This window comes from Pavona decussata, unplaced genomic scaffold, assembly GCF_977016875.1.
Source record: "Pavona decussata unplaced genomic scaffold, jaPavDecu1.1 SCAFFOLD_58, whole genome shotgun sequence".
In the NCBI taxonomy this organism is placed as follows: domain Eukaryota; kingdom Metazoa; phylum Cnidaria; class Anthozoa; order Scleractinia; family Agariciidae; genus Pavona; species Pavona decussata.
In genome coordinates this window covers 3,436,002-3,462,194 of record NW_028145480.1, presented here as the reverse complement: position 1 = coordinate 3,462,194, position 26,193 = coordinate 3,436,002, and the positions used below count along the sequence as shown (strand labels likewise).

Genomic DNA, 26,193 nt, shown 5'->3' with positions numbered 1-26,193 from the left:
GTGGCCATTCATTGAACATTTCTGAGAAGTACTTTCCTGTGGAGTTGTTTATTATGCTGTAAAAATTGATGCTAACATTTGAGTCTGTGGATAAAATTCTAAACTGTGGCCATTCTTGAACATTTCTAAGCAGTACTTTCCTGTGGAGTTGTTTGTTATGCTGTAAAAATTGGTGCCAACATTTGAGTCTGTGGATAAAATTCTAAACTGTGGCCATTCTTGAACATTTCTGTGTAGTACCTTACTGTGGAGTTGTTTGTTATGCTGTAAAAATTGATGCCAACATTTGATTCTGTGGATAAAATTCTAAACTGTGGCCATTCTTGAACATTTCTGTGCAGTACCTCACTGTGGAGTAGTTTGTTATGCTGTAAAAATTGATGCTAACATTTGAGTCTGTGGATACAATTCTAAACTGTGACCATCCAAATGAACATTTCTTAGCAGTACCTTCCTATGACGTTGTTTATTATGCTGTAAAAATTGATGCCAACATTTGATTCTGTGGATAAAATTCTAAACTGTGGCCATTCTTGAACATTTCTGTGCAGTACCTCACTGTGGAGTAGTTTGTTATGCTGTAAAAATTGATGCTAACATTTGAGTCTGTGGATACAATTCTAAACTGTGACCATCCAAATGAACATTTCTTAGCAGTACCTTCCTCTGACGTTGTTTATTATGCTGTAAAAATTGATGCCAACATTTGAGTCTGTGGATACAATTCTAAACTGTGATTATCCAAATGAACATTTCCCAGCAGTACCTTCCTGTGGAGTTGTTTATTATGCTGTAAAAATTGATGCCAACACTTGTGTCTGTGGATAAAGTTCTAAACTGCTGGCCATTCAAATGAACATTTCTTAGCAGTACCTTCCTGTGACGTTGTTTATTATGCCGTAAAAGGTGATGACAACATTTGAGTCTGTGGATAAAGTTCTAAAATTAGTGAAAGTAGTGCTTTTGTCAATAGTACTCTTCTGTGGTTCTGTTTTTAATTTTATAAGGTGGTTCCTTACTCTTGAGTTTGTGGACACAATTCTAAGGTGTGACCATTGAAATGAAAGCTAATGGCCAGTACTTTCCTGTGTTGCTGTTTAATTATTATGCTGTACAAGGTGGCTCTAACTCTTGAGTATGTAGATAATATGCTAAAGTGTGACTATTCAAATGAAAACTACTGAGCAGTACTTTCCTGCGGTGCTGTCTATTATGCTGTAATTTTATGTTTGTGGACAAAGTCCTTAAGTGTTGCCATTCGAATGAAAGACACTCAGCAATACCTTGCTGTGGTTCTGTTTATTAATATGCTGTCCAAGGCGTTTCTAAGTGGCCCTTTTCAAATGAAAACTATTGACCTCTACTATTACGTGTGCTATACATGGTGACTCAACTTTTGGGTCTGCGAATGAAATCCTAAAGTGTAGCTATTAAAATGAACGCCGCTGTCTGAGCAGTACTTTACTTTGTGGTCGGCTATTCAAAAGCTGTACAAGGTCGCTCTAACTATTGAGTATGGATAAGACTCGCCTAAAGTCTTAGCATTCAAATGAAAGCTACTGAGCAGTGCTCTGGCACAGTGTTTACAACGTGTGTAATGATAATTTTTAAGTCTGGAAATGTTATCCTAAAATGTCACCATTCAAGTGCAAGTTAACAAGCACTACGTCTTTCCTGTGGTTCTGTATTATCATGCTGTACAAAGTAATTCAAACTTTTGAGTCTGTATATAACTGAATCCTGCAGTGTTTTCATCGATCTCATAATAGGCTTTTGATATTGTTAACCATGAGATTTTGTTAGCTAAACTTGAAAATTATGGTATTAGGTGTAATCAACTCCTGGCTCAGATCGTACCTAACTGATCGAAAGCAAAATACGGAAAATAATAATGTTGTGTCTGAGGCTGAGACTACCTTGTGCGGTGTGCCACAGGGATCAGTCCTCGGACCACTCTTGTTCCTTCTATACATCAATGATATTTATCAGTCCTCCTCGTTATTTGCCTTTTTATCTATTTGTTGACGATACCAGTATAATACTTGCAAATAACAACATAACGGAACTCGAGTCACTTGTTAATCGCGAGCTTGGCAACGTCAACGAATGGCTAAAGGCCAACAAACTGTCTTTGAACAAAAAAAATCAAACTTTGTAGTCTTCCGTCCCCGGCAAAAGAATATGCCCAGGGATTAGGAATTACCTTGGATTAGAATTCTTGACTCTATGACTAACGCCTACGCAAACCTTGAAATGAAAGACTTTGAAAAATATCTTGGCTTAATGATTGATTCAAATCTTTCTCGGAAATACCACATTGAATCTACAAAATCAGGAAGTCGATAGGAATTATAGCTAAGATTACACATTATGTCCCGCGTCGTGCTTTACTTTCAGTTTACAACTCATTAATAGTCCCTTACTTAACTTATGGTATTTGTGGTTGGGGAAACTGTGCCTTGACATTTCAAAGAAAGATCGTAACTCTCCAAAAACGGGCCTTACGTTTTATATACTTCAGGAAGTCTAACGAACATACCGTACCCTTCTTTCTCAAATCGAATTGCCTTCCCCTACCTAGCCTATTTTTTAAAGATTGTAGCTATTTATTGTATGATATCAACAGACAGTCAGCACCAGTTAGTATACTCAATCAGTTTGTTAAAACAAGTCAGATTCATAACTACAGAACAACACCTGTCTCTAGCGACTCGTTCTATGTTAAGCTTTTTAGAACCGATAAAATGTACGCCTTTTTCTCGAGAATCGGTGCCCAAATTTGGAACTCTATTCCTCATTCGATTAAACTACTCAAACGTTCGTCCTTTCGCAAAAAGATAAAGGAATTATTACTAAATTTCTTGCGGTCAGAAAATGATTATGTCGAAGTCTCTCGTCTTACTAAGTTATTTAAGACTTTAGGTTAGCTTCTCTTCGTAATTTTAATGTATTTGCTTTGTTTTATGTTAGTTTATCCTTTTCACTGTATAGTAGCGTCTTTACTGTTACTTAGTCCATCTATATATAGATAAACTTTGTACTTGTAATATGTCCTCAGATCTCCCCGCCTCGATTAGTTCATAAGCTATTTGCGGGGGAAAAGTAATATGATTAGTTATATTTCTAATTTTCAATAAAATGTTGTTGCTGTTGTTGTTGTTTAAATGAAAGTTATTGCGCAGAATAACTTTCTTGTGGTAGTAATTCTTATGCTGGCATAGGTGGTTCTAATGTTTGAGTTTGTGGATACACGAAATCCTAAAGTGTGACCATTCAAATGCAAGCTCCTGAGCAGTACTTTCCTGTGGTATTATTTCTTATGCTGACATGGGTTATTCCAACGTTTGAGTTTGTCGATGCATGAAATCCTGAGTTGTGATCATTTACTAAAAATGGGAGCTACATGTACTGGGCAGTACTTTCCTGTGGTGCTGTTTGTTATGCTGTACAAGGTGGTTCTAACTTTTGAGTCTTTGAATGAAATCCTAAAGTGTGACCATTCAAATGAAAGCTACTGAGCAGTACTTTCTTGTGGTAGTCTATTATGCTAGCTTTTAAATCTACGGATGAAATCCTAAAGTGTGACCATTCAAGTAAAAAGCTACTGAGCACTTCTTTCCTGTGGTGCCTTTTTTTATGTTGCACAAGGTGGCTCTAACTCTTGAGTCTGTGGATAAAATTCTTAAGTGAAACCATTCAAATGTAAGTACTTTCCTTTCACGCTGTTTATTATGCTGTGTAAGGTGATTCTAACTTTGGAGTCTGTGCAGCTACTCAGAGAACTACCAATTCCTGTGGTGCTGTCTATTATGCTGGACAAGGAGATTCTAACTTTTAAGTTTGTGGGAAAAGTCCTTAAGTGTTGCCATTAGAATAAATGACACTCAGCAATACCTTCCTGTGGTTCTGTTTATTAATATGCTGTCCAAGGCGTTTCTAAGTGGGTTTAAGTCAAAAATGTGGCAATGTTTGTTTCAAATGAAAGCTATTGACTTCTACAATTCTGTGTGCTATAGAGGGTGACTCTAACTTTTGGATCTGCGAATAAAATCCTAAAGTGTGGCTATTTAAATGAACACCACTGTCTGAGCAGAACTTTACTGTCTAGTGCTTTTCAAAAGCTGTACAAGGTCGCTCTAACTTTTAGGTGTGTGGATAATATTGACCTAAAGTCTCGGTATTAAAATGAAAGCTACTGAGCAGTGCTTTCATGTGGCACTCAGTTTACAAATTGTCTAATGCTACTACAAGGTGGCTTTAGTTAACTAACTTTAGTCTAGAAATATAATCCTAAAGTGTGACCGTTCAAATGAAAGCCACTGAGGAGTACTTTCCTGTGGTGCTGTTTATTATGCTGTACAAGGTGGTTCTAACTTTTGAGTCTTTGAATAAAATACTAAAGTACGACCATTCAAATGAAAGCTACTGAGCAGTACTTTCCAGTAGCCCTGCTGTTCTTTTTGCTATAATTATAAGATGGTTCTAACTTTTGAGTCTTTGAATGAAATCTTAAAGTGTGACCACTAAAATGGAAGCCATTGAGCAGAACTTTACTGGGGATACTGTCTATAATGCTGCACAAATTGGCATGGTTCTAGCTTTCGAGTCTATGAATGAAATGCTGAAGTGTGGCCATTCAAATGAAAGCCAAAGAGCATGAGTAGTTTCCTAGGGTACTGTCTATTAAGCTCTGCAGAGAGGCTTGTAGCTTTCGAGTATGTGGGTGCAATCCTGAAGTGTGACCATTCAAATGAAGGCCACTGAGTAGTACTTTCTTGTGGTGCTGTTTATAACATTTGTTACTACACACGTCTCACATTCAGAGGCCAATATCTATTACATGCATCATAACCAGAATCCAAACAACCCTTTGTAATGCTTTCTTTGCAAAGCTAAAAATGTATCAAGAAATTCCCTATATGAGGGCCATATGCATTAATGTAAGTGAGGCAGGAAAAAAGCTATGTCGGCCCTGCTGGAAAGACACTAGATGGCCCAATGCAATAAAATTTGAATCAATTTTGCTATTCACATTAGGGATCTAAATTGTGCATCAAAATAAATGTTACTTTTCGTAGTTTGAATTTTGGCACAATCACATCTTCTATAAAAAAATCAGTTACAAATAGTTTAAGATCGGCCATATGATAAAAAAGACCTTACTGGCAGAGTTAGCTAGGTCAAGTGAGAGAATGAGCATTCCTTCCCAGTTAAACAGCTTGTACTGTGTTTGAATAGAGGACTTTTACATGTAGATAGTTCATTTATGTCCAGGATCGATCTTGTTAGCAAGAATTTGCTAAAAGGATTGTTTTTCCTTTCAATCCATTTTGGAGGATTTACATGTACACTCCATCTGCTTATCATAAGACATGCATAATCATTGTTTCATGCATAAACTAAATTTCCCCTTAAACTGCTACCCAAATGGTGTTATTTTAACTTTTCACTCTTACTAAAACTTTAAATTTTTTCTGCAATTGTAAGTCGATCCTTCCCAGGCTTTTCTCTATCCTCCCTGAAGAGAAGACCCTGCATTTACCTGTTTGGTGCAAACATCCAATGCCCGCCTGCAGTCTATATACATGTAAACAACTTGAACTTGTAAAATGTGATAAAATGGAGGTCATTGTTCCTCAATTATTTCTTTCTACAGATATTACATGTATATCATTTATCTATGAAGGGAAAACCTGTATGTCATCCTATGGAAAGGTTAATTGGAACAGGGGGGACACAGGTAGGGCTCATGGGTGATATGAATTAAGCCTAATTCAGTTAAACTGACTTTAATGGAAATTACGTGGCAAAATAAAGCTCATGCTTTCTTGTTACTATTTTCTTTACACAGAATAGTTTATCATTATTACCAGTAACCCAGAAGGGATACCCTATGCGTTTATGTACAGAAGCAAATTTACAACCGCTGCAAGTTGTGTGGTAAGTTAATTAAGCCAGACTGTTACGTGTATACTGCCACCATGACTTTAGCACAAATAAAATTCCTCAGTGTAAAAAAAGTTGTATTTTACTGATCAGTTTAAAATTTGTTCTGTTTAAAATCTTTTAGAGTTTAATTAGCCATCTATCTAAAAATGTCTTAGATGTATTAAACTGCTAAGATTACATTTCTCAATGCACTGAGGTAAATGAAAGGAAGTATTATAAGTATTAATGCACATTAATTTTGCAATTGAAACATGAATCATGTCCCTCCTAAAACACGTTCGACTGAGATTTCTTTTAGTGAATTATAGTGTACCCAATTTTAGCATCGCTGTGCTTAATATTGCAACAATAAACCAGATAATTTAATCATCATCACTATCACTATAATACCTTCAGGATCATTATCATTTTTGTTAGTGTTATCATTACAGTGTACTTAAAATGGTAAAATTTGTCAACACATATGTTAATTCAAGGGGAGCAGGGATGGTGCAGTGGTGAGAGCACTCGCCTCCTACTAATGTGGCCTTATCCAATTCGCAGACTCTAGTCATAATCATGTGGGTCAAGTTTCTTGTTGATTCTCATCTCTGGTCCAAGAAGTTTTTCTCTGGGTACTCCAGTTCCCTCCCCCCCCCCCCTAAAAAAAATTGAAATTCTATTTCGATCTGAAGAGTGCCCCCTTTTAGTGCTCTGAGCTAACTACCTACCACGGACACTTAAGTAAAGTAATTTTTATTTATTTAACATGTATTTTTGTTTTATTGACATGTTATCGATTTATTGCACCTTGCACCCTCACCCTTGCCTTCTGCTCCTTTCTACTTCCGCCATTAGAAAACTTGGGCACAACCTTCTTTCACAACTACATGTCTGTATTAGCCTTTATACTGCAGAATTGTAACTTGAAGAAATAAATAATTTAAAGCAGTATGGCCATTAGAATCACTATTTGAAACATCCAGCCAAAAGCAGAGTAATAGTTATTATTGTTATAAACACTGCTTTGAAAGATTGACGGTCATCATCAATAACACTGAGAAATTAAAGAATTTGTAATCAAATTGTCAATTCCAACACAACCACTTTGTGTTAACTGCCAATCACCCAATTGGCCATCTACCCCTCCCTACCTTCCTCAAGGGCTCCTCTCCTCTCCCTGCCACCCTGCCTCCCTCCCTCAATCCAACTTATATTTAATATTTATATTTTTCCTCAGTATATTCAGCATCATTGATCAGATGATTATTCCTGTTAAAGATCCATATAAATGCAATAATTTACTAAATGCAGGTTTATTCCTGTTTAAATTACAGTGGGGCAGAAAAACGAATTCAAGCTGGAAATTCCTTTCGACAAGTGAGTTTCTGCATGTTGACTATTAATAACTCTAATTTACCCCTTGAAAGTCTTGAGCAAGTCTGAATTAAGACAGAGACCAAAAGATGAACTCAGATATTAAATACATTCCATTTTGCAAGTTTCAATTTATTTCTGTTCACTTAACAACATGGAGGAGATGACAGATATATGTACATTAGTCAGAATTTTAAAAGCAGCCATGATCATTTAATATACTGAACCAAGGACACCTTCAAGAAACTTTTGTTGCTTACAGTTATTGTTACATATTAAGGGACAATGCTGTGTCGATATGTATTTTGCTAATTAGCACATGTCAATGTCCTACGTGGCATTCGCCAACTTGTATATATTAAGCTGCGCATAATTTATGTGTGTGTGCTCACTCTTTCTTGCTCGGCGAACCTTCAACGTTTCAACAATGTCTTGCGAGTAGCTTTCATTAAAACAACATTACATGGTGTCAAGAGTAGGATCGACCGATGGCTTTTCTTCACTCACTGCCGGCGCCACACAGTCTGGAAATAACCGATCCCAAGGTTGCAGAAAAATGGGCCGAGTGGAAGGAAATGTGGGAACACTACAGCGTTGATTCTTAAGTCAACAAAGAAGAAGGAGACGTCCAAGTAGCTGCACTTCTAACTGCGATTGGAACAGAAGGAAGAAAAGTATTCAAAACTTGGAATCTAACGGCTACCCAAAAGAAGGATATCAAAGGTGTCTTAGAGCGATTCGATAACTATTGTAATCCTAGAAAGAATATTCCATTCGAGCGCCATCGCTTCAACTTGCACCAACAAGAGTCTGGCGAGTCATTTGACCGTTATGTGACTGCCCTTCGTCAGATTGCAGATAAGTGTGCCTTTGATGTTATTACACCGATGACATCCTAAGAGACAGAATTATATTTGGCTTTTGCCTTAACCCGAACTCAGTCTCGCAAAGACGCCGGATTTTTGTCGCGCATCAGAGATCTCTTAAACACAGATTAAGGAGGCGAGCGAGCTCAACGCACCAACATTCATCTAATCAAGGACAATGAGAAGTCTGCCGAAGAGAAGTCTTCTGATAAACTGCCTCCCGTAAATCAACTTTGCTACCCTTGCAGATTTTGCGGGAGAAAACACGAGAGTAAGCGCGAAGCTAGCCCTGCGTGGGGCAAAAAGTGCATAAAGTGCGGAAGAGAGAACCACTTTGCTAAGAAATGCCCTACTTGTTCTGCCTCAAAGAGAGTGTCACAGGTCAAGGAGGACGATGAGCTCCCAGTTTTTCAAGTGTTCAAGGTGTCAGCCCAGAGTTGTGACTCGAACCTGGTGACGCTGAAGGTCTCAAGTGGAAACTTCATATGGTTTGAGATTGAAACCGGAACGTCTTAGCTGTGCACATTTACAAGAAGGCAACCGGTGATTTTGACTTCATTGGCAGGTTAACCCAGCAAAGTCGTCCATTGTATCGTATGATGGTGGAAATATTTCAGTGTCAGGAAATGCGAAGATCCAAGTTTGGAGAGGATCATTCACATGTCTGTTGCTGTGTCATCTTGTGGAAAGCAAACGCTGTCGTCCCATTTTGGGCAAATCGGCCTGTGGAGGAATGGGTGTGGTTGAAATTAAGGTTTCTGACGCTATTCGTCTGCCTGATACTAGTGGCGGTCAAGTTTTTTCTGTCCAAGACGTGATGTCTAGCTCCAGGCCACCTTCCAAGGAGCAGGTCATAGAGATGTTTCCCGATGTTTTGGACGAAGGCCTTGGTCTGCTTGAGGGCGAGTACCACATCCGACTTAGTGATTCAGCAAGACCAATTCAACATGCCCCCCGTGGAGGTCAAGACGCCCTTCGCGCTAAGATCAAAGAGAGCCTTGAAGAACTACATAGCACCAGAGTCATTAAACCAGTCACAACACCAACGCCCTGGATCTCATCCATGTTAGCCGTTCTGAAGAAGAATGGTAAAAGTAGAATATACCTGGACCCAAAGGATCTGAACAAGGCGATTCTTCGGGAGATCTACCCTATGCCTACCATAGAGGAAATTGCTACTCGCCTTCATGGAGCTAAAGTATTCTCACTCCTCGATGCAAAGAATGGGTTTTGGCACGTCAATTTAGACGAGGAGTCTTCTTATCTGACTACTTTTCACACCCCTTCTGGGCGCTATCGCTGGTGCAGGATGCCTTTTGGAATAAGTTCTGCTCCTGAAGTCTTCCAACGGCGCATGCACGAACTGATTGAGGGACTTAGCAGTACTGAGGTTGTGGCGGATGATTTCATAGTTGCTGGTTTCGGGGACACGCTTGAGGAAGCTATTCGTGATCACAACGAGACCCTTGTTGCTTTTCTTCAACGATGTTCTGAACGTGGCATCAAGCTTGCTGTGGAAAAACTTCAACTGTGCTTGGAAGAAGTCCCTCTGATAGGCCACTATGCTACATAATCTGATCTGAAAATTCATCCTGAGAAAGTGAAAGCTATTATTGAGATGCCACGCCCCACTGACGTGAAGAGTTTACTGCGTTTCAATGGAACCGTTCAGTACTTGGCTAAATTCCTGCCCCGCCTTTCTGATATGGCCCACCCGCTTCGTCAGCTGGCCTGTAAAAACGCTGAATGGGTTTGGTCTGAAACCTAGGAGAAAGCATGGAGTGATATCAAGACTGCCATCACCCAAGCCCTGGTTCTGCGTTATCATAACCTGCAAGATGAGGTTTCTCTCCAGTGTGACGCCTCTGAGACTGGGCTGGGAGCTGCTTTGCTTCAGCTTCAGCAGCCAGTGAGTTTCGCATCCAGAGCCTTTACCCAAACTGAGACCAGGTAGGCACAAATTGAGAAGGAGCTCCTGGCTATTGTGTTTGCAGGCGAGAAGTTCGACAAGTATATCTTTGGGCGTGATGTTGTGCATGTGGCAACTGATCACAAGCCTCTAGAAGAAATCTTCAAGAAGAGTCTCTGTGCCGCACCGGCAAGACTTCAGCGCATGCTATTACGACTACAATCTTTAAGTCAGGTACAAGAGAGGTCCCCTTATGTACATCGCGGATACGCTAAGCCGTGCGTATCTCAAGGAAATGTTGCCTTCAGAGGAGGTGAAGTCTCTGGAACTCGTAGACCATATTGAGAACTTGCGGGTCCCTCCCTCTCGGCTGGCGTGAATTGAGGAAGAATCAGCCTGTGATCCAGTTTGTATTGATCTTCGACGAGTCATTCTACAAGGCTGGCCCAGTGACATTTGCAAGTGCAAACCTGTTTTGCACCCTTCCTTCCAGTTTCGTTGTGAGCTGATCGTTCAAGGAAAACTGGTCTTCCGCGGATCTCGTCTGTTTGTTCCCAGTTCACTCCGAAAGGAGTTTATGTCTCTGGCTCACTCGAGTCACACTGGCCTTGGGGGCTGCCTTCGCCAACTTCATCTCGTCCTTGTACCAGGGTTGCTGCGGATACCTGTTTCCACTCTGGCTGAGTACTGTTGGTGGTCGTCCACTATTTTAGTAACTTTATAGAGGTTGATTCCCTCTCTTTGGAAACCTCTAAGTCCGTGATCAGAAGTCTGATGGCTATATTTAGCCGTTTTGGAGTGCCGGATACCTTGGTTACGGACGATGGGCCTTGTTTTGCTTCGTCTGAGTTGGCCAAATTCGCAGACCAGTGGAACTTTGAGCACGTTACTTCGAGTCCCCGTTATCCTCAAAGAAATGGCAAGGCCGAGAACACCGTACGCACCGTTGAACACCTCTTTACAAAATGCCGTGCAGCTGGTGTCAGCGAATTCCAGGCACTCTTGGATTGGCGGAACACCCCGAGTGAGGGCATGGATTTGAGTTCTGTCCAACGTCTTTTGGGTCGCCGCTGTAAGACTTTGTTGCCGACTCCCGGAACTCTTTTGACCCCTGGATTTAGCCTCGCCAATGATGCTTATCAACTGCGTGCCCGGAAAGAGCGACAGCGCTGGTACTACAACCGTGGAAAGCGCTCTCTTTTACCTGTAAAGCCTGGCGAGACTGTTCGCGTTCGTTCACCTGCTGGAACCTGGAAACAAGCTGAATGTCTCAGGGAAGTTGCCCCCAGATCATACGATGTTCTAATCGATGGAGCTGTTCACTGTCGCAATCGCAAAGACATATGGCGCACTGGGGAACCACTGAGAGCGCAAGCATTTGAAGAACCAGTTGCTGAATTTGAACGGGTTGCTGTCACACCGCCGGCTACTGCCCTTCCTGCCCCTTTTGCTGAACCAGTAATGCCTTCTCCTGTTGCTGAATCGTCAACGCCACATCTAGTAACTGAGTCCATGGCGCTATCTTCTGAAGCTGAGGATGTTGTCCTGCCGAGTAGGAGATCAACAAGACAGAGAAGACCTCCTGAATGTTTTAAGGATTTTGTTATGTCATACCTGATTCATATATAAGGACCAGTGAGGACTTTGTTTACTTTTGGGGACTCTAATTCTTCTGGCGGAGAATTATCAATGACTTTATGACTTTTTTTGTTTCTCTCTGTTTTTGGTTTTTTTCTTTTTTGTCAAGGAAAGATGTGTCAATATGAATTTTGCTAATTAGCACATGCCAATGTCCTGTGTGGCATTCGCCAAATTGTATATATTAAGCTGCGCATAATTTAAACCGCCGTTACACGTTGACACTTTTAGCTGAAACTTGTGTGCAACGGCGCTGTGAAACAAGTTTCAGCAGGCGTTGCACCGTGTAACATGGTCAGTTTCGTGAAACTTTTTCAAACTTCCGTTGCGAAACAAGTTTCACGAAAAGTAGAACCGCTTCCTACTTTTGCAACGGCTCGCAACGGTCGCAGTGGTAAAAAAACAAGAGTTTCACCGTGTAACACCACTTCATGAAACTGGTCTCGTTCGCCGTTGCACACAAGTTTCAGCTAAAAGTTTCAACGTGTAACGGCGGCTTTATGTGTGTGTGCTCTCTCTTTCTCACTTAATGAACCTTCAACATTTCAACAATGTCTTGCGAGTAGCTTTCATTAAAACAACAACGTTACAAATGCCACGTTCATGTATTATCTAAATCCCCACCCCACTCCCACCCAAAAAGCAGCCTTTAATGTTTTCCCTCTTCATACACCATACACATAAATTTTTAACAGAACAAATGCACTCATTCAGTGGAAATTTCGTTCTTAAATTTATACACATAGGGACATGGCTTTCCAGCTGATGCCCTTGATTAGAAGGTCTGACAGCAAGAATCCTTGATGTAGTTCAAGCTAATATGGACAACTTTGTTACAGTTTTCTACAATAGACAGATGTATTTTTACAAAGTACATGGATCTGCACATTCTAGAATTTTTCAAATTGCAGTAGCTTAATAAGGGAAAAGGAATACTTTATAATTATTATTATAATGAGATGTGAGTTAAAAAAATTAAAATATTAAAATAATTACAGTCTATTAAAATTAATGGTAAACAGGGCTGTTTTGTATAGTTGTACATGTACATTAAGCTCCTCAAAAAAGTAATTTTAAACATCAATAAAAGATACATTCATTTTGGGTGACGATGTGATGAGATCATTGTTGGAAGCATGATTTGAGAAGGCAACTATAATTCTCACCATGTGATGGAAAATAACTATTTTACTGCAATAAGATTGTCAATTACTGACTACTAATTCAGTGCACAACTGACATTCATGGGGCTATTAATCAGTTAAACGTTTGACAAAATGTAATGGATGATGCAGGCATTATAATTATATGCATGTATAACCATGCACTGCCCTTACCAATTAAATAGGCCAGTCCCCTAAGATTATATCACATACATACATTATATGTACATGTTTCATCACTGTAGTAGAGAGAAAGTGGGGGATGAAAAATACTTTTTGGATGTTTGGATTGAACTTCTGATTCTCAGGTGGACGGTTCCTATTAATTTTTCTCTAATAAGGGGGGAGGGGGAGGTCCTCCAAGCCTGTATGCTTAAGATCCATCACATATTTTAAATTAGCACAACTCAACCAGTTTACAAGTTAACAATGTATGTTGCATCATAAAAGTTAAACAAAAGTCGTTTTTTCCTTCCAGAACAGCATTTAATAGTTTTTACTTCTAGCATTTAGCCGGGTGATTCCACTGAAATACACTGTAGATCAACATACACTGTACTTACTGCAAATAACTCGTTGCATCATTAGCATGCACATGTAGGCATACACATACAGATTGTTGCAGCTTTATTTTGATCATGCTTACCTTGGAAAAAAACTTCCTCATCTCTCTCGCTTCAACGAGTATCACAGGGCAACCCCCCCCCCCCCCCACACCCCTCTCCCCATTTTTATTCATGAAACTTTTTAACAATAATTATTTTTCAGTTATTCTTATGGAGTCACTATTTACACCTGCTTTTTGGTAGTGGAAGTGCACAATTGTTCAAAGTACCCCACCATTTCTTAAAAACGTGTAACTTGTTTTGTCCTTTTGGCAACCGTTATACTTCTGTAACACACTGCAGTAACTATATTTCTTCATTGCTAGGAATTACAGGTAACTTTCTGTTAGCAATGGGTGCCTCTCACTCAAGGTTAAGCTTTTAAACACTTATTTACTGTTACACACAGTAATGAAATAATGAAATAATTATTTTTAATAATTAGATGTATTAATAAACATGAGAACAACACAGTTAAGTACACTGTATATACATGTACACCTGACTAACTAAAGCAGCTGCAAAATTTGAAATCTGAAATATGCACAATGGAATTAATTTGTGATGGTATATTTTAAAGACTGGTGAACAAATAAGAATGATGTATTATTGACAGTGGGTGACACAGGCAAACTCAGAAAAGGAAATCCGAGTGCTCCTATCAGGAGTTTGGATGCTCTACCACTGAGCTACAGGGGACTACCAAAAACGTTACCTGGAAGCCACCTGGTACTACTGGTCTCAGTTATTTTGTGAAATTGTAATTCACTAGAAGAGGCAAAGAAATGGAAGTGAAAGATCATGTATACATGTACATGTATATAGGAAATTCAAATACACTCTATTGCAAAAACGTACAAAGCATAAACCGTGAACGATGAGACCCACTGGATTTGTGGGTAGTGTTTTAACAATAACGTACCTCATTTTCATAATCAATAATTTACCATTCTCATTCTTTGCAATAAAAAATACAGTGCTGACTTAATTCTTCCGAATAATTTTCTACCAAATATTGCTTAAGTTCGTTGCCTGTTTTGAACTTAGGCAAATCGCGAATTGAATATCACTCAAATTGGCCCTTGTTGGCCAACTTGGACACTTTAAGAAAACCTTGGACAGTTTCCATCATTGCTCCAACAACTGAGCTATATATCAAGCTATCAAGCTGTGATGACGTTCCTTTGTTTTTATTAGCTCCTGTGAGTGGAAGTCCCATAAGCGTCTGAATCTCATTTTGAATCAACCTCACATTGTTGCTCGTCACAATGATTTTACAGTGCTTTAATTAGTTGTCATCATTTTCTTGGCATTGTATAAGGTAATAAAACAAAAAGTCATTAACACTGTAGCACCGTGGTATTTTTTTGAATTCCCAATGTTTATTGTTAGCTAGGCAAGCCCCCATAACAGCCATCTATCCCTTACACCTCTAGTGACCGCTTGCGAGAACCACTCCAGTAAGCGGCCAGTTCCAGTTACACTGTATGGACACCTTTTTCACATCCCGAGGTGAAAGAATTAATAAACGAGAGGCAACTTACCAGTACGCAGTTTCAAAAAGAAAGCCTTAAAAATTCAGGCTTGAATGGGATTTGAACCCATGACCTGTGCAATATTGATGTAGTGATGTTATGTAAGAACGATCCCAGCATGGTATGCGTTACCACCTGACGTCATCAAGTCTGGCTCTTACTTTAACTTGGAATTTATCAGTGGAGTATCCAACACACTTCCAGGCTTTTGAATTACTTTATGAAATCAATCAATAATGTAACCTAGTTCTTTATATGTACTGCATGTATTAATCTATTGTGCGTTCCCTGGCCGCTCCATTGCCGGATTAGCTTTACTAATGGCAATTATGCTAATTAAAGATTAAAAGATTAAAGTGACATGCTGTGCCAACAGGGAGCTAATCAGTTTGTAAAATTTAATTCTTAAATATTTATATATGCATAGGGTGAAAAGTTGGATGTGCAATAAATGGTGTTCATATTATTTGAAAAGAATTATTTTTTCTGACATACACTGTACCCTGGTGTAGGTCAGTAATGAATAATAGTGTGCAAAGTTTTAAAAACAAAATAACATTTCATTATTTAACTCCTTTTTTCAATGGAATAACCTTAGAATGAGTTACATGTACCAGACAAGTAAAACAAAAGGGGTGAGTTTGCAATACTGTATAACTAATAGGGACCTAATTAAAGCATCGAGGATGTAAACATCCCAGACCTGTAAACTCCAGCAGCAACTAGAACTATCTTGTTACAATTTACATGTTGTAGCTCCTCACTTTGAAAACAAAAACCATAATCATTGTTTTGGGAAATATAGCTTGCCCTGATGACATGAGAATGCATCAACAGCAAAACATAGGACTAACATCCCACAGTAGATTGCCTGTGATGTCAAGGACAAACCCAACATTTGCTCTTCGCAGCTTCAATAAATTTAAATAAACATGACATGCACTAACCTGCACGTCACTGCCTCTTCAGTAGACATATACTGCTAATCCTTCCACAGTGAGCTGTTACATGGTTGTTCTGGCCTTAGATGACATTATTTTCTGGAAAATTATACAGAACTGTGTCTGCAAGTGTTCACATCTGGACCCAAAGACCATGACCAAAATATTTCTGGCCTGTAAAGAAAAGAATCACAAAAATGGAGTTAGTAATCACTTTGTATAACAAAAAAGCCTAATCAAGCTGTCAGTGTCACTAATACTTTGAACAATTCTAGTGAAACTGAGAGTAGTTTCCATAGTCAGTGTTACCTGTCTCAACAGTATTGCGTGACATACAGTATGAGGAGTGCGTGACAAATATGTAACATTGGTGAAGAAGGTTTCCTCATTCATATAAACAATGCAACATAATCAAAATTACCCCTGCAACATACCATAAGAAAATTATCTTTCAGGCAATGTCCTGTTATCTGTCACGACAGTATTGTGTGACACAAGGGTGTGATAAGGGTATTGTTGATGGACAAGATTTTATTTATATTCCATTCACAACACAAAGCGACATTCAAACACAGGAAATACACGAACAGCACCGAGCTCTCCAAATACATCTGGAAACTACTGTACGTGACAATAATCAAGACTTCAACATCAAATGGACTATAATCAGACGTGCAAGACCCTACAACAACATTTCTGAACGATGCAACCTATGCTTAACAGAGAAACTAATGATAATTACTGCAAACCCCTACAGAATCCTAAATAAAAGATCAGAACAGATTTCCAAGTGCCGCCACGAAAACAAGTTTTACCTTAGGAACAATTGAGTCAAAAACAACACTCTATTAGTTTTTTCCTCACACCTATTTGTAATTAGAGCCGCACCAACCTGCTTTTTGTAATCAATAGACGCGTGTATATATATAACTTGACAGGTTTATTCTCCATTAAATACTGTCTGATGAGTGACTGAGCACGAAACTCGGAGTAACAGAGAATAATTTGTCTCTTTGTTATATCTTCTTATATTCCATTCAATTTAAACAAATTAATCATGTTACAGTAAATACTACTTTAAGTAAACCATAGGCAGAGAGTGTGACTTGTTTCTGGCTAACAGCAGTCCCAAATGACATAAATCGATGTTTAATTAATGTAACATTAATTTTGTACAACAAGCACGCCTTACTCTGTTGGCATAATCAACCTGACACAACCTATCAGAGCAGTTTTGTGTGCCATTAAAATTAAGTGAAGTGCTGAGATAAAGTTGATAGACAAGATTACATGTATGTTGGCTATGAAAATAATCTGATATACAATGCCATTTACCCTTCTGGGAATGACTCCATGGCACTTGCATATAATTACATGTATATACTGTATATTGGGGATTCATAGATTTTTAATTTTATTTTAAATGTAATTGTTTTTCTTTTATAAATATCTACATGACCACATCGGCTTGGATGTAATTCTTATCACGTCTTAATAATGCTTATTAGTACTATTATGATGATGATGATGATGATGACTACTTGTCATAGTGGTGTTGTGTGACATAAATAGGAGTGTGTGACATATTATCACAGCAAGAACACTGTAAACAATCTGGGCCCAGTTGTTCAAAGCCTGATTAAGCTAATCCTGGATTAACAAGAACTTTGGTTCAAGTTTAATTACACAACAATAAAGATTTTTCAAAAAGATTTTTTGTACCCTCAGTTTTGACGTAACTTTTATAATGTTAATTGGCTTTCCAACAACCAGGCCCTGATATATAACAGAATTTAGAAAGTAATTTGGTAGGAAATGTCCATGTTACTATCACAACAGTGTTGCGTGACATGACAAGGAGTGTGTGACTGAGAGAAGTTGATGCAATCATAAAACAACCTAACATAACTTAATCTAGTCCTACCTCAAGTAAAAAAAAGTTAAAAATAACAACGCAAAACCATTCATGCTGATTAGTTTTGTATATGCACTTTTGCAATGATGATATTGTTTATGGTGGGAGAGTATTACAGTTGTCAGAGTTGTATGCACATCTTACTATAAATCCTCCATAAAGCAGTGTGAAAACTTCTCCATGCAAAAAAATCGTACATAATACACATAAATACGCTTTTAAAGGTCTTTCAGGATGGCAAACTCAAGATCGGCTTAACCTTTCACCTTATTGCACCAATAGGTCATTCTAGTCCTCTGAAATTAAAATACATCAAACCTTTCTGTCCTTTGATTGCTGGACAAAAATAAGTTTGTGTAAGTTTATAAGTTTATTAAGACTCGAGCTCTTTAAGGTTAAAAAGCGTTACAAGCTTTAATATACATGTAAGCATTAAGCTAATATGCGTATCGGTGATTTTTTCACACCTCGCTTTTGCTTCGACCGGCCAAAGTCGATGTCTACCCAGATGAGAGCGAGTTCTTTTTTCTTCCGCAAGGTTTTAAAAACTTCTCTCTCATCGATTGGATCGATATAAGTCTAAGCGTACTTTAGTTAGGGACAAATCCTACGCTTTCGAAAACTGAAAGCTTAAAATTCCGCTATCGATCCAATTGAACTGGAGCTTCAGTTCTAGCTGGTTCTAGGAATTTGCGCGCGACCTCGCTGCATTTCTAAGCTTGACCTCATAGCTTGTCCATGTCTAGATGCTTAAAAAACGTATAAAAGTTCTGCAAACTTACTTTTTGACAAAAGGCGTTCTCTCTCCCTTTTCGGCGTTTGAGAAGTTTAATACAATGTTACGTTTCTGCAGCGAACGGTCAAAGAGTCCATGAGAGACCCGTGAGAGGAATGGGGCTAGATACTTTTTTCGCGGGAAAACGCGGGGGGCCTCGCGGTCACAAAGGAGCCTCTTCAACACGTGATTGAAACCAGGGCCCAATTGTTCGAAAGCCGATGGTAAAGAAACGTAGCTTTGACTAAAACCCAGAACCAACTGATCCAAATATTTCAACTCGGTGTCGGTCACAGTGAAATGCATCCTCCACTGAACTGATTTATATCCCGGCATCAGTAGTAGGCTTTGTTTATAGCCCAGAAACCGGCTGCGGTTTTATGAATGTGAGGAGGTATAATTTTTAGCGTATTTTGATTTTCCAGGTTAGAAAGTCCGTTCATGAAGCCGGTTGTTGTTTTGCTTCTTCCTTTGCATTTCCACGGAACTTGATTCGAAGAAGCAAAAAGCTCTTTTTCCAGTTCAACATGAGCAAGAAAACAGTGAAAGCTGACAGAGTTCAATACGGAGGTTGCGAAAACTGCGTAACAACATTGCAGCATCATAACTTTCCACAACTTTTTAGACTTTCGCCAACAAAAAATAACTGAACTTTAGACATTTTTCGGGAACAATTTGAACCATATCATACTGGCAAAAGTGACGCGGAAAGTATCTGAGAAAAAATTCACTTAAGTCAAAAAAGTTTTCACGTGTCTGAGTACATATTCGTAAAGCTTTTTTCATTCATTCGCCGTTTTGGCGCCTTTTTGACTTTACTGTGAGAGTCATGTGATCAATATGCCGCTTATTCCAACTTTCCCCATCTTCTTTCAATTGTTACCTTTTCGTAGTAGAAGTCTAATTCCTTAAATGTGGGCACTGAGGATATATTCAATGGCAGAATTGTAAAATTTGGACGCCGTTTTGAACAGGTATAAATTTTTTTTTCAATTTTTCCACGCGCGATCCTGGCCATTTACACGCGTGCGTGCACGCGCGTATGGTGCAATTTTTTTAAAAAATAGACTTTTTGGTACAACACATGAGGACAACCCCACAAGTCAAAATGGCATCTTGTTACAGTCTCCATCCCTGATTATGGCTCCTGAAATTACCCTAATCGATCTCCCCTTTTACCGCGCCCAAACTCCAAACCCACTTACACTAGTCGCGTGGTGAGAATGTAATATTAATTGACTTGATTACTCCGTGTTTCTGAAAGAGACGGTATCCCAGTGCTATATAGACCCGGTTGCAAGGTCGATCAGAGAGGCCTACTTTTGTCCTTATAAATAATAGTTTAGGACCTCTCGTGCACCGCTAAAACAAGTCCGAGAGTCCTCTTATCTTCGGTCACAAATTCGCCATTCAGTGTCGACTCTTGCGGTCATGCTTGCTCCTCGCTCCGGGTTTCACAGGCGATCGTTTTACACTTGCTTGTATTTTCCATTACTTTTGTTTTTCCTTTTAGACCCACTGTTTCAGCGTGTCAAAGACATTCCGATGATTGCAACCACTAGTCTTTGGTTGTGTTGCTATGGGGGCCAGGGTCTTCAGCAGATGTTATGGAACAATGCTTGATACTGAAAGCGCTTGGTAACATCCCGTTAATGGGGCCTTTCAAGGCATGTTCTCGATCGGTTGTTGACCAACTTTATCAGCCGGGTTGTCTTCTCGTGCTCAGGTCTTGACGACCAACGACTCTCAGGGGAAGTGACTGGACTTGGCGGTCCCTCTTCAGCATCATCACAGCAATACAGGGGAAGTATCATAGGAAGTTTGACCTTTTGTGGTAAAAATGGTGCGACAACACCTTCACTCAGTTACAATACAAAATAATTCTACAACATCTAGAAAAAGAAATCAACTGAATTCTTGAAAGGAACAACTCATGACCTCGGCTCTTGAAAGCGCATTTTGGAAACGAAAACGCGAGTACTTGAAGACACTTAGCCATTTGCTGTGTAAACTATTGGTGTGAGATTATGGTTTGATTTACTGTGATACAAGTATATTAAATGTCATGCGTTTCTGGAAGAATTAAAAAAAAAAAAACAAAACTAATGATATCAACCTTCAAACTTTTTTCTTCCCCCCCCCCCCTCCGCTCTTCCCCAGATCCAGAGTAAAACCTTTCTGCCCCCCCCCCCCCCCACCTAAATAGGGGAGTAAACTTCGCTTGCCTCCCCTCCCATTTGCCAGCCCCTCCCCTCCCCATAAATAACGAACACTCCCTTAATGGCAAAGCAAAAGGACGCGGTCGATAAATAATTCTTATTTAGCAAGAGTCAGTCATATTTCATTATTTTTACTTGAAGATTGCGTGGACTGAACTCGAAAGGAAAAATTTCACGCATTTTAATATGTCGGGCATGAAATGTAATGCGATACTTTGTTCAACAGATTTCCCTTTGTGAGATCAGCTTGAAAAACAGCGTTCGGTTCACACAAATCTACCTGGAAGTTAAAAAAAGTATGCCTTACAGTAATTTTATAATTTTAATTCCCCAAAAAACTGATGAGCTAGTGATAGTCAGAATCCACTAGCCCCGGACTATCGGACACGAATTTGCATGACGTAGCTGCACATGGCGTGCTTCTATGAACTTTGAATAAAAAAACACGTGAATTTTTTGTGATCGGCGCAACAGAATAATCTTATTCAATCTGTAGAGAATGATTTTACAATCATTTTTATAGTACATGTACAAGAATGGTTATTTCTCGTTACATAATCGGGAAAAGATATAATTTCTTTTAGCTTTCAAGGAAGTTTCCGTAGCCGTCTTAATTTCAATTACTGATGTGTCATCTGCACTGATTCACGAGTTGGCTCAGAGGAGCCTTTGATTTAAGTCAGAGGGTAGTCAATGGTGAACGTGCACAGAATACTACAGCAATACTCATTTAATTCACCACTGGCTTGGTTCTTTGGCGATGGTATTTTTAAATGAAAGTAAAAATCTTTGTTCTGGAACTTGGAGGCTATGTAACACTCGAGGAAAAAAATTGATGTCCGATTGCCTTTGGCGAGACATAACTGGGGACAGCAAACATTTGTTTACTCCATTTAAAAGGAGCTCGGTTCACCTCTTCAACGCTCTTTAGAAAACCTGAAAAAAATGAAATGTTTTTCTATAAACTTGTTCGTAACCAGTCGACCTCATCGCCTGATGAAGACTAGCAGTAAGCAGTCGAAACGTCGCGATTTACATCGTAAGACAAACGACAATACACTTATTATGTTGTATCTGCCACGATGAACAACAACAACCTCTTCCTCCACATCGACCTGAAATATTGGCGCACAGCCCTAAGGGTTGATTCGCAAGCTGGCACGCTATACCAAACATCTCACCTTTCTTTTCATATTGTTCCTAGAGATCTCTAGATTCGGCCACTCGTTCGATTCCCACCAAAGGCCCACGCAGCGTCGCTGAACTAGCATCCATGAGATTTCTGGTGGAAAGGATCCGACTGACGCAGAGAGCCAAGGGAGATGTGAAGAAGCAAGTAAAGCATAAAAACTGCTCCTTCAGCAGAGGACGCAGCGGAGGTACTCACCAAAATCAGATCCAACACCCAGCGAGTCTTTAATACCACCACGCGAGAAATAGGCTTCTGTTTCACCAATAACAACATTCTTTTTTGACAAAACTAACTGAGTCATCAACTCGTCATCCAGGTCCCTTAACGAAGCTGAGGTGTCCCTACTGAAGAAAGGTCTGAATTTTGCCGTGACTTCTGCGAACAACCTAGCCACCCAGATTATCGCCAAAGTTGAATCAGTGGTCAGACACCTCGATGCGGAACGAGCAGACACAGTGAGGAGAGCTGTTAACACCATCCTTCAACAGGCTGAACCACCGAAGCCTAACATCACGAGGGAACAGCAGGACAATTCCGTCATGGTTCTCCAGGCGGGTAAAGGTCGTGCCAACGTAGTCTTGGAAAGTGACACATACCACGCCAAGATGTCAACGCTTATTGAGCTGAAAAACCCACTTAGGGAGCATGTATGCATGCATGTATGTATATATGTATGTATGTATGTATATATGTATGTATGTATGTATGTATGTATGTATGTATGTATGTATGTATGTATGTATGTATGTATGTATGTATGTATGTATGTATGTATGTATGTATGTATGTATGTATGTATGTATGTATGTATGTATGTATGTATGTATTCCGGACCGTACCAGCTGCTCAACGAGGACCTGACAGACAGTCTTACCCGTAAACTATCCCAGACGTTGCCCACCCTGAAGCATCATGGACACATATCAGTGGCTGTTTACAACAAGATCAGACCTGGACACAAACAACCACCTAGGATCTATAGTTTACCTAAGATCCAGAAGGCCAACACACCGCTTAGGCCTACTGTGTCCTGCGTCTACACCTTTGCATATGATTTGTCTGCTTTCTTGGCTATCTCCCCTAACAGGAAGCTCCGACTTCGTATCCATCATCAGCACTGTGAAGATCCAGAACCACGAGATCATGGTGTCCGTCGACGTAGGGTCGCTGTTTGCCAACGTCCCTATCGAGGGTGCCGTACAAACCACGCTATGGGAGCTGGAGAGCGACCCCACGCTTGCTGACCGCACGATGCTAACACCTGCCCAAATTGCGGACCTCTTGGACTTCGTATTGAGATGATGAAGACTAGCACTAAGCAGTCGAAACGTCGCAATTTACATCTCAAAGTGACTATATCGTGAGACAAACGATAATACACTTATTGTTATTGTATCCACCACGATGAACAACAACAACCTCTTTCTCGACATTAACTTGTTCTCATTTAACTTTTACCTAGTAACTGTAATTTTTTAAATGTTGTTTTCAATTTTCAGTTATCTAGTTAATGTTTTTGTATTTATTCAGGATCTCTCTGAAAACCACGGCCAGTGACGAGAGCATCCTGGCTATTATTATATTTTATTTTTATGTGTTACTCAGTCACTGCTTGAGAAAGAAGTCAGTTGCAGAACATCGGGCCACCACCCGTGGCCTAGGATGCTCTGCACCTTCTGTTCTTCCTTGACTAACTGTCATTAACTTAGCTATCTAGCACTTTTCTCAGAATTCTGGCGGTCCACAGCAAACAGGCACGCGTCCATTTTGTAGGGCATCCCCAGCAACTATTTCCAAAGTCCTCCCGAGATCGCACCCAATGTACCAATGACTACTGGAATGACCAAGACCGATCGGCACTTCTAAATCCGTTTCATATCGTGCTTTAAGTGATGGCAGTTCTCAATTTTCTCTCTCCCGTCCCTGTCTTTCCTGATGTCGAAGAGGCACTGCATCTCAGAACCAGTGACGCAAACAATAAGCATTAGCCAACTGAAGGAACAATTTTAAATTTGCAGCGGCAGTTTCTAAACTCTCCAAAAGGGCTACGAGGAAAGTTATAGAACAACGACGAAACTTTTGCTTTAATTTCGACTACAAACTTGTACCTTGTCATATCATTCATGCATCTTTGGAGGAACAAATCGCCTGCATTGTCCAAGGGCATTCCCATGAAAGATCAAATCCGAAGATAACACAACGATGAATTGAATGGCTTAGTAGAAGAACAAACCCAAACTCCGGAAAAATGACAACGCATGATTCACTGTTGATCAGGTTGACATGCAATTCAACCGGTAACCGGCCGGCAACCGTGCAACTCCATGTTTACACAAACGATTATAATTAGCAACTATGTAAGATCAGTATACTTGACCGATCTCAAGATTTTAACTATCTGTTATCTTCCGCATAAGCTCTGACTGCGGTTGAAAGTTAATGAAGCTGTATACAAGAGTGACACTGAAAAGTACGCTTGGAATTTCTCAGAAGATATCAATTTTTTTTTAAGGAGGGGCCAAAGTTTAATGCATCTTGTCCGGGTTACCAAAGGATTGAATTAGACTAGATTATGGCATCACTGAATACGCCACGCAACATAGCTCCATGACAAAAAAAAGCGATAACTAGAATTGCAGGAATCTAACGACCACGAGGAATTCAGTGAAACTGTACTGAGTTTATCTCCTCCTCAAAGGCATTCCACTTCTGAGCTGTTAAAGCTACTAAGCTGTTAAAGACGTAAAACTTAATTAGTTAGAGCATTTGAACCACGCAATACGTCTATAACATAATTTGTAGCGTGACCTATTTCTAAATTAGCATCTTAGTATGTCGAAAAAGTAAAATGTTTGCTTACAGTAGGTCAGTGATCAGATCCACGTGTTGCGGTAGCCACTCATAAATCGTACGAAAAGACACTGCGGCCAGTCTCAGTCCGTCAATTGTCTCAATTGTTCTCTTCAATAGATCCGAAAGAAAGGTAAAAAGATTAAATAAGCTATGCACTTTTCCTGTCACGGCGACTTGCAAGCGATTTGAAGTCAATTTTGAAGCGAATTTATCGGAGCAAGTTTTTCAAACATTTTGCAAGAGCTGCTCGAAATACGAGAAATCGGTCCATTACGGCAACACTTCCAATCAGTGTCGTAGCCGCGAAATCAGAGCGTTCTCTGTCATTTCAAGTTTGCAAGAGCGTTTTCTCCAGTTTCGCGGCTCTGAATTGGACGTCCTCCAAACAACTAGGTTCCTCGCAACAAAACTGCAAAAACGTGTGTCGCATCATTTTGAGACCCTCGCCATGTAAACGACACAAGACCCAAACAAGAACAAACTTGCATATCATCTAAAGTTAAGTGACTGATTTTACTGGCTCCTGAATGTTTAAAACAGGATAAACACCCAGCTCCTTTGTTAACATGTCCGAATGTTATGTATATCTAGAATAATTGGTAAGGCGACTCGTGATTTAAATTCCTTTCTTGAAGTACAACTAAAGTCTGGAAGCTGTTTGTTTTTCAGTTCCCTCTAGTAATTAATGAATTTCTCAGTGGACTCACATAAGTTTAGTAAACTCGTTTAAACTGTACGACGTTCCAAAAGGAACAAGGTCATATTGAAAACATGTTCATTCGGTTCATTTACTGATGTCATATTTAGTTAGTACTCAGTGTGAGATGAAAGATTGTTGCAGCGGTGAACTAGAATATCAAACTGAAACGCATGGAATGTACGGGCTGAAGACAAACTATGGCATCTACAAACGATAATGATAATTCGAGCACTGTATGCAATTTGTATACAGTATACCGTAAATGTTCAAGTGATTTCAATCGACACAGTGAACTGAATTCAACAAAGCAAATTTACATACCTGAGGTTGTATTTCAAATCCACGCCACCGTTTAGCAAAATACCGAACAGCTTCAGTGATCAAGATCCAAACATTTCACGTCCATCTGGTTAAATATTCGAAAACTCGCGGCACTCGGAAACATGGTGACAGTGCATGATTTCGCTCAGTCGTTCTCGTTTTGCGCATGACTGCTGAAGCCGGGTTAGTCCGGCGCCTTGCGCAGGTAACTCAGGTGCAGAAAGCTCTGCTCTGTGGTCGAGAACGACACTCGGTA

The 26,193-nt window shown here is 39.7% G+C and overlaps 1 protein-coding gene and 2 long non-coding RNA genes across 5 annotated transcripts in view; 2 read left to right on the top strand and 1 right to left on the bottom strand.

The window, feature by feature from the left end:
• The window catches only part of LOC146479718 (uncharacterized), a 26,468-nt gene extending 13,920 nt beyond the window's left edge, over window positions 1–12,548 (top strand). For all 3 annotated transcript variants that reach the window (XM_085110550.1, XM_085110551.1, XM_085110552.1), the window contains 4 exons: window positions 5,657–5,740; window positions 5,852–5,940; window positions 7,266–7,308; window positions 12,465–12,548. In XM_085110550.1, the coding sequence (XP_084966676.1) occupies window positions 5,657–5,740; window positions 5,852–5,940; window positions 7,266–7,308; window positions 12,465–12,497 (249 nt within the window). In that variant the 3' untranslated portion in view covers window positions 12,498–12,548. The remainder of the gene's footprint in view (window positions 1–5,656; window positions 5,741–5,851; window positions 5,941–7,265; window positions 7,309–12,464) is intronic.
• LOC146479714 (uncharacterized) overlaps window positions 1–26,193 on the top strand; it is a 105,069-nt gene that overhangs the window by 8,605 nt on the left and 70,271 nt on the right. The window lies entirely within an intron of this gene.
• Window positions 5,951–26,193, bottom strand: LOC146479717 (uncharacterized). The gene is made up of 3 exons (XR_014864875.1): window positions 25,938–26,193; window positions 15,975–16,136; window positions 5,951–6,589 (listed from the first exon to the last, which is right to left on the bottom strand). It is a non-coding gene; the product is annotated as an uncharacterized LOC146479717 (long non-coding RNA).